This window comes from Lates calcarifer, unplaced genomic scaffold (genome assembly GCF_001640805.2).
Source record: "Lates calcarifer isolate ASB-BC8 unplaced genomic scaffold, TLL_Latcal_v3 _unitig_4565_quiver_948, whole genome shotgun sequence".
NCBI classification, from domain to species: domain Eukaryota; kingdom Metazoa; phylum Chordata; class Actinopteri; family Centropomidae; genus Lates; species Lates calcarifer.
In genome coordinates, this window is record NW_026116972.1 from 1 (window position 1) to 10,068 (window position 10,068).

The window sequence follows — 10,068 nt, forward strand, 5'->3', positions numbered from 1 at the left end:
TGTGTGTGTGGCTGACAAGATGTAAATGTCCCATTTGAAAATGTTCCATCAGTGCAGTCAGAGCACTCAGTGTCTGTGGAGGCTGTTCCTGTACAAACACACATTATATACATGTTGACAGTAGTTACTAATGAACATATATTATGAAATGATCAGAGTGTTATATGACATCATTACATGTCATCAGACCTGTCTGATTTCCATTCAATAGGTTTTTTAAAAACTATCTGATTATTATTTATTATTTATTATTATTGAAACTAGACAATCTAAACATTCAGAAACATTTCTCTGGTTTCAGTTTTCAAATTGATTGCTGATTCTTTAATAATTAGAGTTTGATGAAATGTTCTCCTGCAGCTCTTTTCTCACAGGTGCAGATAAAGAGGAGATTTATATTCAGTGTAAAGGAGAAATCACATCAGCTTCATAAACAAACCTTCTACTGTTTAACACTGAAGTTATCTAAATGGTATTAGCTGCAGTAATTTATGCAAATATTTCAGCACAGGATATTTATTCTAATATGTTTATGCTGATCCAGACACATTTTAATGGATCATCATCAGCTAAAGTAAAACTGATCATGTTGCAGCTCTGCAGCTTTTCACTGCATGTGTGAGTTTGACAGATGATTTGGCAGCATGAGTGATTCTGTCCTGACACCTGGGCTGGTACCATACAGATTCATTTCACTCCAATGCTAATTATGATTAGCAAAGATAAGTTAATGAATGATTTTGAGCTGGTGCTGTCACTTTTGCAAGTTAAAATAACAAACATAATGACAGGCCAAAATAAAACCTGTTGGACTGAGTCTCTGTAGTTCCAACAACTCCAACAGATCAAATCACCTCAACTTCAGGAGTCACATTCTCTGTCATATCAGTAATTAACTTTATTACCTTTGACAGGGCAAAAAGAGCAGGTGTGTATGTGCTGAACTGTTAGCAAGGGGCATTGAGAAAGTGAGCACAGGTCAGACAAATGAACAGGAAGCAATGATCCATTTCTTTTCACTTCTTGAAAACACAAACCCATTAAATTTTCATATCATTTATTCAGTTTACACTGAATAAAGCCGATGTAAAAGCCAAGTTGGAGTATATCTAACATGGTATCTTGGACATTACAGGGTTTTTTTTTGTTGTTTTTTTTAACTTGTATCATAATCTATTATGACATTTTTGTTACTTTACATGCACTGCCCATAGTACCTAATCAGCTTCAGTGGTTTTACTTTTACTCTACACTGAAACTTTTACAGTTTTTTATACTCTTAAAACTTTAAAATCTAAACCTACAGTCTAATGTTAAAGTCAGGACAGAAGACCAACCTTTTTTACTGATGTATTGTCCTGGTTCACAGTGTTTGTGTCTCTGTGCTGCCATACAGCATTTGTCTTTGACGTCCATACAGTAGAATCCTTCCAGTGGTTCACAAACTGTATCTGATGTTGATGTACATGAAGTCTTTATCTTCAGACCAGAACCTGTCAACATATATAGAGGTTACATATAGAGATGCAGAACTTCTATTCTCTTTTTCTGACATCTTTAGGAAATCTGATAGTGAATAGTTTCTCCCAGTCTATGAATACATGGGAAAACATCTGCATCAATGCATAAATGTGGATTTAAGTTTCTATGAATAATTGGAAAATATTAACTGAAATCTACCTGCGTCACAGTTTGTGCAGGGAAAACACTGTGTACGTTCAGTAGGTTGATTCATGTAGGTTCCCTCTAAGCAGGGCAGACAGGACCTACTTCTGAACTCTGTACAATTGGTTTTAACACAACTTCCTGTTGAAAAGAAAATCAACAGTTTAATTTCATGCATTATGTTTCTATTGAATGACAATGTATAATGTTGAGGGTCGAGGTGACATACACTGCTGTCTACTACAGTTTCATTCTTCTCACTCTCACCACATGAAGACAAAGTTTAAAACAATCCAGTCTGTTCTTTTACTGTTGGAATTAAAGTCCAGTCAGATTCAGGTGCTTCACTGATACATTTCACTTGTGAACAGAAACAGCTCATGAAGTATGTTTGACACCTGGAAGCACAACACAGACTCCATCTGTAACTACCACAGTGAAATGTCCCTTTAACATTCAGCTGGATCTTACCAGGTGGACACATGGGACAGCATTCATTCCCTGTCTGATACTCTGCTGGATGACATGTCAGACTGTTTCCACTGAAGACTTTCATCAAAAGTATCTGTGAAGAAGAAGAAGAAGAAGAAGAAGAAGAAGAAGAAGAAGAAGAAGAAGAAGAAGGAGAAGAAGAAGAAGAAGAGGGTTATTGTCTGGTTGAAATGTTGACACTGTCAACAACTGGTCTGAATGAATCAGGCAGAGAATGTAAAGATTAAAGAAATGACTGACAGCCACCATGAGGTGGAAATGACCAGAGGAGGAGGGAAGGTGAGTGGAGGAGGACGCTGCTGCCAGCCAGGACCAAAGAAGGAAGATAAAGATCTGGAGAGGAAGAAGAAGACTGAACACTGAAATGACCAGAGAACAACTGTTCTTCCTTTCTACTTTATGAGTTACAGATACTTCTTGTCTTTCTATATTCATCTACTAATTCAAAGTTAAAAAGGTACTTGGTATGAGACCAGTCCTATTCTACTGTATAACATAGTTGCTTAAGTTGTAATTATAGATAATCATGTCTTCAGTAATTTTAAATATATTTACAAACAATTTTAAACCTGCTGCGCGTTCACATGTGCATAAACAGTTCATGTGCCACAGCACTGTTTTTGTCATATTCTCCTACCACCACTTATTTTCACCTCCCACAGATGTTCACTCAGTAGAGCTGATGAAGCCTCTGATGAACAGAGAAACACCTTCACTGTCTCAGTTTATATTAGTTTCTTTCTGGACACTGAAATGACTGTGTATGAGTGACAGAGAGAGACAGAGTCAGAGAAGAAAAAGGTTTACAAACTCAGAGATGTTAAAGAGGAGGAGCAGTGACAGACATTACTGCCTGTCAAACACAAGCCTCCTGTAATGTTCTGCAGTAAACAGCTTTACCAACAGAGATGCAGCTGTCAAAGGTTTTCCTCTGGAAGTCATTTTGAAAGGCAGGTTGGTTGTTTTCAAGTCTTTATCCAAACCAGGAGGAGAACATCTGGAAACAAAGAGAAGTCATTCACTGCACTGAGCAGTAGGTAACCTGCTTACTGTGAGTGAGAGACTGAGAGGAGCCTGGTTAACTCTCACATTTCTGCTGATAATGGAGCTGTTTCTGATCATGTTTTAAACAGTCAACACACAGATGTAGAACTGGTCTGAACCAGTCTGAGCCTGTGTTTTTCTTTCCTTTGGTGAATGATGACAGGATCTTTGATTTTTCAGCTCACTGTTCAAAGTTCACATTATTAAACTTCAGCTGTTTCATTTCAAAGCTCATCCAGTCTCTCATGTCACTGAGTTTTCAGAGATCAGCTGAACAGCAACAAGTGTCTTGTTTCTGTTATTGGACGGTGTATCAGTGATAGACTGAGCTAACATACTGTAGCCTATGTCCACACAGCACAGCTCAGACCTGTTACCATGTGAACAGAAGTTTTCCATGATAGCTGCAATAAGATGAAAGGAATTAAACTCAGTCAAACTGAAAGCGAAACTAAAAGATTTATACAACTGAACAGACTGGAGCAGTTTCTACAGTGTAACAGTCTCTCACTTTGAAAACATCAATAATAAAAACCAGTGTAAACCAAGCAGATATCACAGCTAGAACTAAAGATACATTATAGTCCTGACTCCTACAGCAGCGGATCAGGGCGAGGCCTCTGTTCTCTGATCGTTAGGATTGACTTTTCATTTCCATGTAAACACTTTATTGTTATTATATTATTACTATTATATTTTTATTGCTGCAGTAGAAGCTGCTCCACTCTGCTGCTACTGAGCTGTTACACTCTCAGACTGTTCTCTGTTCTATTAATCTACTGTATTTATGGACAGAAACATGGTGAGCGGATCTCAGTAGGCCTGTACAGACCGTGAAACCACTAAAAACGTTTTACTGCGCAGTTTCATGAACTGTAACATTTAGTGGTGACAAGCAGTTTAATCCGTAACATAACGACATACTGGTCCTACCAGTACTGTATCCTGTGGTGTGAGAAATAACACAAATAAGTAAGATAGAGATTCATTTAACTTACCGTCTCTGGTGCGAGGCAAACTGCGCAGGTTCCTTATCTCAGCGCTCAACTGAGTGCTGAAAAGGTGTGGTTTTTAAAATGTGTCATGCTGGATTTACAATCACAAAACCAAGCAAACAGCACGATACATTCAGATCAGGTGTGTGAGCAATGGTGAAAATGCAAAGAGCGGTAAAGGGGAAATCTGTGACACATGAGCCAAAAGAAAGAAACTGAGAAGCTCTTGCGCAGTCACTGGTTCAATTATAAGCTAGAACTGAGAGAAAGTAATGATATTACTGTGAAGAGATTCACACAAATAAATAACAACTTCATATTGTTTTCACAGAGAAGTGGATGCTTGAAGTAGGAACTAAAATAGTCATGGCTGTAAGTGACTAAAGGCATTTTGACAAAAATAAAGACATGACTTGATAAATGTTTAACTAAACAGATCATAAAGAAATTCAAAGGTCTAAGGACTTTCTTATATTGTGAGCTTGTCAGGAGCCAGCAGTGGAGATTTCTGCAAAAATATCCTGCTCCACAGGCCAGTGTGGGGATAGGAAAAAAAAGCTGGTCAAAATCCTATCTGGTCAACTCTGATGCTGATGAGCAGGTATCATCTGTTCCCACACAGACCATCACTCAGCTGGTAGAGGAGGTGAGTGAATGCAGCAGCCCTGAGAGCTTATCCAGGATGTCAGGGACCATGACACTGAGACAACAGTGAGTGAGAGCTGTGTGATGTGTTTTGGGGGAATTTTCCCCCCTATGCTTTACAGACTGTAAAACCCTCTCAGGAAAATGTGTGGTTTTGGGTGATTTGAATAAAACTGACAGACTAACTTGATTTTACTCTCCACTTTATCATTCATTATATTTATTCATTATTTTAATACCAAAACAAAGGTCTGAACCAGGCCACTTCATTCACTAAGCTTTACAGTTCAGTGATTCATTTCCACAAACAAAGTTGGTTCGTGTTAACATCAGTAATTACTGCACAGTGAACATTTGGGCTCCCTGCTTTGCCCTGGAGGAAAATAAGCATTTAGTGTAACTAAAGTGACCACGGTCACAGTCTATCACCAGATAGATCCACACCTTCTATGTACAATCATTACAGCTTTATTCAGTAACATGGAGCAGCAGCTGGTTATCATCATGTTTACAGAGCTATACAACACCAAAGTGAGCCATTGACAACTGTAGAAGTAGTGTGATAGAGCTGCAGGTCCGCTGTGTGTCACTTTGTGCCTGGGACCAGATCTACAATGGCTGTCATTGACCCTACAACTGACACATTCCTCAGCCATTCACATATATTTTTAACAGTTGGCCCACATTTTGGCATCCTTGCCAAAGTATGAGGTTTGATGTTTACTGCCCTGTGTTTCAGTTTCCTCTGATGAGAGAAGGTCAGGAGGAGCAGGAGGTCAGACCCAATGATGACTTTAAAATTAGCTCATAGATTTCTATTAGGAGTGCTTAATCCTGCCTGATTGTACCTCACTGCCCCACTGTTTACTGTATTAAGTTACTGCTAATACAAGCCCAATGTTTTCTTACTGCTTCTGCTTCACATTAAAAGCTTTCAACTGGCCAAATGAGTCTAATGAATTAAATCAAACAGCAGAATTTAACACTAATATGTATTTTTGATCTTGATGAAGACACAGTAGTGTAAATATGTTGGTCTCTTTGCAGTGTTAAAGGTTGTAAATCAGTCAGTCTCAACTTTGATAGGACGGGCAGACAACTGTGTGATCTTGTCAGTTTTAACATTTATGGACCATCTTTGTAAAGTTGTCATTCAAGAGTCATTGAAACAGTTTCACTATAAATAATAATTGTTGTGTAATCTTAATCTTTCACTAATACATGTGTAATACCCGCTAAACCTAACAATAAAAATACACTATTACAAACTAGTCCTTTATACTTGAATTTACTCAGTCTCCAGATGTCTCCAACATGTCATGGTCTGTGCTGGTTTCATCATTAATGTTCAGCTTGTTTTCCCAAACTAACATTAACTCTGAATTTACATGGACCTGAAGCCTGCAAGTACAGATTTCACATATAAACTCCAGACAATAACCTGAGAACCAGGTCAAGACATTCTCAGGTGTGTTCACACATGAAGATACTACTCCCACATCACCACACTCTTCAAAAGTACAGATGACCCTTTACACATCTTCATGCTTACCAGAAGTAAATATAACAGGTGCTGGAAACACCTGGAAACAGGTGGGTGCAGGCTGTGGATGCCAAACCTGGATTAAACACATCACTATCAGACAACAGCGACAAAATGAAGATCTGACAAGATTCACACTTGGAAGTATCGTACGTAGAGTGGCTTATTTTAAAAGGCGAGTTTTCTTTTTGCAAGGCCTTTAAAAATGTGACAAATTATAATTAGTGTAATATAACCATTCTAATATAACCATTCTACAGCAATAGGAATATTGGGTTTACATTAACAGTAACATTATACAGTAAGCAGTGGGGCAGTGAGGTACAGTCAGGCAGGATTACATGCTGCATCATTTCTTCTGCTTCAGAAATCTATGAGCTAATTTTAAAGTCATCATTGGGTCTGACCTCCTGCTCCTCCTGACCTTCTCTCATCAGAAGAAACTGAAACACAGCGTGGAAAACATCAGGCTCTCTCATCTGTCACACATCATTCACTTTAAAAGAGTTTAATATCATTAGACTGAGTTGATGGTTTTTGTACAGTATTTGCATATCTCTGTGTCTAGTTTTGTTATAAATATTTAAGTATTGACCCTGATGATATCAGAGCTGCTTTGTGGCAGAAGTGGAATTCCATTCAATTCAGTTCAGTTTTATTTATATAGCACTGAATCACAACAAAGGTCATCTCAAGGCACTTTTCATACAGAGCAGGTCTAGACCATACTCTTTAAAATATTTACAGAGAGAGACCCAACAGTTCCCACCATGAGCAGCACTAGGCCACAGTGGAGAGGAAAAACGTCCTTTTAATCCTATTAAAAGACAAAGCTTCCCTTTAAACTTTGGTGAAAAATCTCTCCAGGAAACACAGGATAAAACTGCGTCTCTGTCAGCTGTGGTTCCAGCTGAGGACTCACAACATCTCCATCTAAGACTGTCACCAGTGTGCTGTTGGACCACAGCTACCTGCCAGATAGCTCTGTGAGCCTAACAGAGAATGCTCTGACAACCAGCCTCATATTTTTAATAGTAAGCAGTTTTCAAGTTGAGGCAACACTATGTGGCAAAAATTGCAGAGCAGCAGCTTTGAGAGAGAAGCTGTGTAAAGTGGTGTTGTCACAGGATTATTAGAAGAAGAAGAAGAACTTCTCTGTCAGTTCTCAAATTAACTATGAACTGAGCATTTATAAGAAACAAATGGAGAGGTTATACCTTACCAGCTGTTATTCTCCTGCCTGGAAAATAAAAGATAGGGAAATATTAGGATGAACAGTTAGTCAGAGTAAGTGGGAGAAAAAAAAAGTTATGTAAAATCAGACATTAGATAAATCAGATGCAAAGAAAACACTAACCTCTAGTCACAAGCCCAACAACTGTTACTGACAAAAAACAAATAAGAGGTAGAAACATAAAGTAATGATTTCTCCATGCACTACTGCAGACAACATCATTAGTCAGGCCTCCTTCTTTGACCTTTACTTGGGTTTCTGAGCAGCTGTTGGAAAAGAGAAGAGAGAGATGCTTTAGTTCTTTGTTACAGAATTTCAGTCTCATCCATGTCTATGTCTTTGTTCTCAAGATTTGATTTTCTTTTTATTTGTGTCCTTAATAATTATTCTAAGTTAACACTATAAGATACAGTGAACTGATTCGGTTTTAACTGAAGTAGATCACCATGGTAACCTATAATGTACAGATCTCTCCAGAGGATCAGATCAAAACCTGTAAACAGTCTGACCATCGACCAATCAGATCGCTGGAAAATATAACCTGTACAGGTTTGCCCAGTGTGTTCTTAATGTATAAAAAAGAATAAATCTGTAGTTTCTCAGTGAACTGTTTTATTCAATCCAACAGAATCAGTGCACAGACCTGCTTATTGAATGTAATCTTTGACAAACTCATAAGAAACTGAAAATGATAAATGAGATTTATTGATGATTGATGATTTACATTTCATATCATTAATTTATTTTTGTGTTTTTAGTGAGGAATAAGACAATTCAATGTACCTTTTCCATCTGACACTCTGCACAAACAAAGTTTGGCATTAAATTGTGTTTGAAGAAAAAATATGACTGATATAATTTGGGTGCAAAAATGGTTTAATACCTTCAATATTACTTTCATTTGGACATTATACCCCAACCGACAATTCTCAAACTCGTCAGATACACTTTTCACAGGTTCTCTTCCCCGAAGCATTTAATGAATTCCAAACATGCAGTCATCTTAAGAAAAAAAAAACGTCTTTACCTCAGAAGTTTGTGGGGATTTTTGAATTGAGGAGACAAAATGGAGACTATAGTTTCGTTTTCACTTCTTTACATAACACCATTTCGTACCTTCGTGGCACTTTGGGCAGCACTGTCCGTCACGTGTGGGGTACTCCTTCGCTCGACAACACCATCCTGGTACCGTGAAGGCGGCGACATACCCTCCTGAAAAAAACTCAGTGTTTACATGCTGGCACTGGTCTGCACTTCACATAGCACACAAAGCTAAGCTAATGTTAGCCTGAGCATTGAAAGTACTTCAGGTTTGGATTTGTATTTCTGAGGCACTTACCAAAGACAAACAACTTCAACAACATGTTACCATACCGCGTTGCTGCTCAGTGTTTTGAGCCCGTTAGTTTAATTTGTAAACCAACTGTTAAGACTCAGTACAGCTGCTACAGAAACAGCCTCATGTAATACGTCATGGAAGTCAACAACAGAGAGCGCTGTCACCTCTTTCTCTCGTTCTTCTCGCTCTCCTCATTCTTTAACAGCGGGTGACAACTGTTAAGGTGAATTACCGCAACCTGCTCTGATGGAGTGTGGTCACAGTTCCCTGAATCCACCAGGAGAGAGAAACAGAGACAATGAGACCTTGTTCTCCTGAATGACCCACTTTTAAAAATTCTAACAGTCAGATCAGTTATAGACTCTGGGTTCAATACTCCCACCACACATTTCTTTAGTTTTTCTCCATGAGTTTTATACTTCAGACAGCAACAGACGACATGTTCAAACTTTTCTTCTTCACCACATTCACAGTCATTATGTGTCACTGCCACTGTGGAAACCTGTTTGTTTTTTTTTTTAGTTCTTATACATTTAAATTAAAGAGCATGTCACTGTCTGAAGCAGCACAAACCAGCAGCTCTTTAATCCATGACATACACTGCCTTCAGAAAGTATTCAGACCCCCTCACTTAAAAAAAAAAAAAAAAAAAAAAAAAAAACATTTTGTTACATTGTAGAATTTCTGGAGCTCAGCCAGAGAGACCATCAGGTTCTTGGTCACCTCTGTAAACAAGGCCCTTCTCCCCAGTTGCTCCATTTGCTCCTCACTATGCTCTTGTGAATCTTCAATACAGAACAATCTTTTTTGTAGCCTTCCCCAGATCTGTACCTCAACACAATCCTTTCTCTAAGCTCTGCAGACAGTTCCACCAACCTCATGACTTATTTCAATGTGGTATTTCAGTTTTTGATTTTAAATTTATAAAAATAAATAAATAAATAAATAAATAAATAAATGAAACATTCAATAAGTCTGTTTATACATTACCATTATGAGGTATCGAGTGTAGATTGATGAAGGATCTTTTAGTGAATAACTTTCTGAAAGCTCTGTATGTGGGCTTTTATTAGTTTACACTAAAATAACAACCTGTTATTCTCTGTCCTCT

General features: G+C 38.0%; 1 protein-coding gene and 1 long non-coding RNA gene across 2 annotated transcripts; both read right to left on the reverse strand.

The window, feature by feature from the left end:
• Window positions 1-7: 7 nt before the first annotated feature.
• LOC108900655 (tumor necrosis factor receptor superfamily member 14) lies at window positions 8-6,778 on the reverse strand (the record flags this gene model as incomplete). The annotated part of the gene is made up of 6 exons (XM_018701824.2): window positions 4,200-6,778; window positions 3,058-3,154; window positions 2,137-2,230; window positions 1,681-1,806; window positions 1,338-1,493; window positions 8-88 (listed from the first exon to the last, which is right to left on the reverse strand). Coding segments are annotated over exons 2-6 (499 nt in total), but the record flags the coding sequence as incomplete, so codon positions are not given.
• Window positions 6,779-7,022: 244 nt separating this feature from the next.
• LOC108900658 (uncharacterized) lies at window positions 7,023-9,115 on the reverse strand. Its single transcript, XR_001963778.2, has 4 exons — window positions 8,958-9,115; window positions 8,735-8,830; window positions 7,742-7,884; window positions 7,023-7,624 (listed from the first exon to the last, which is right to left on the reverse strand). It is a non-coding gene; the product is annotated as an uncharacterized LOC108900658 (long non-coding RNA).
• Between the last annotated feature and the right edge of the window lie 953 nt (window positions 9,116-10,068).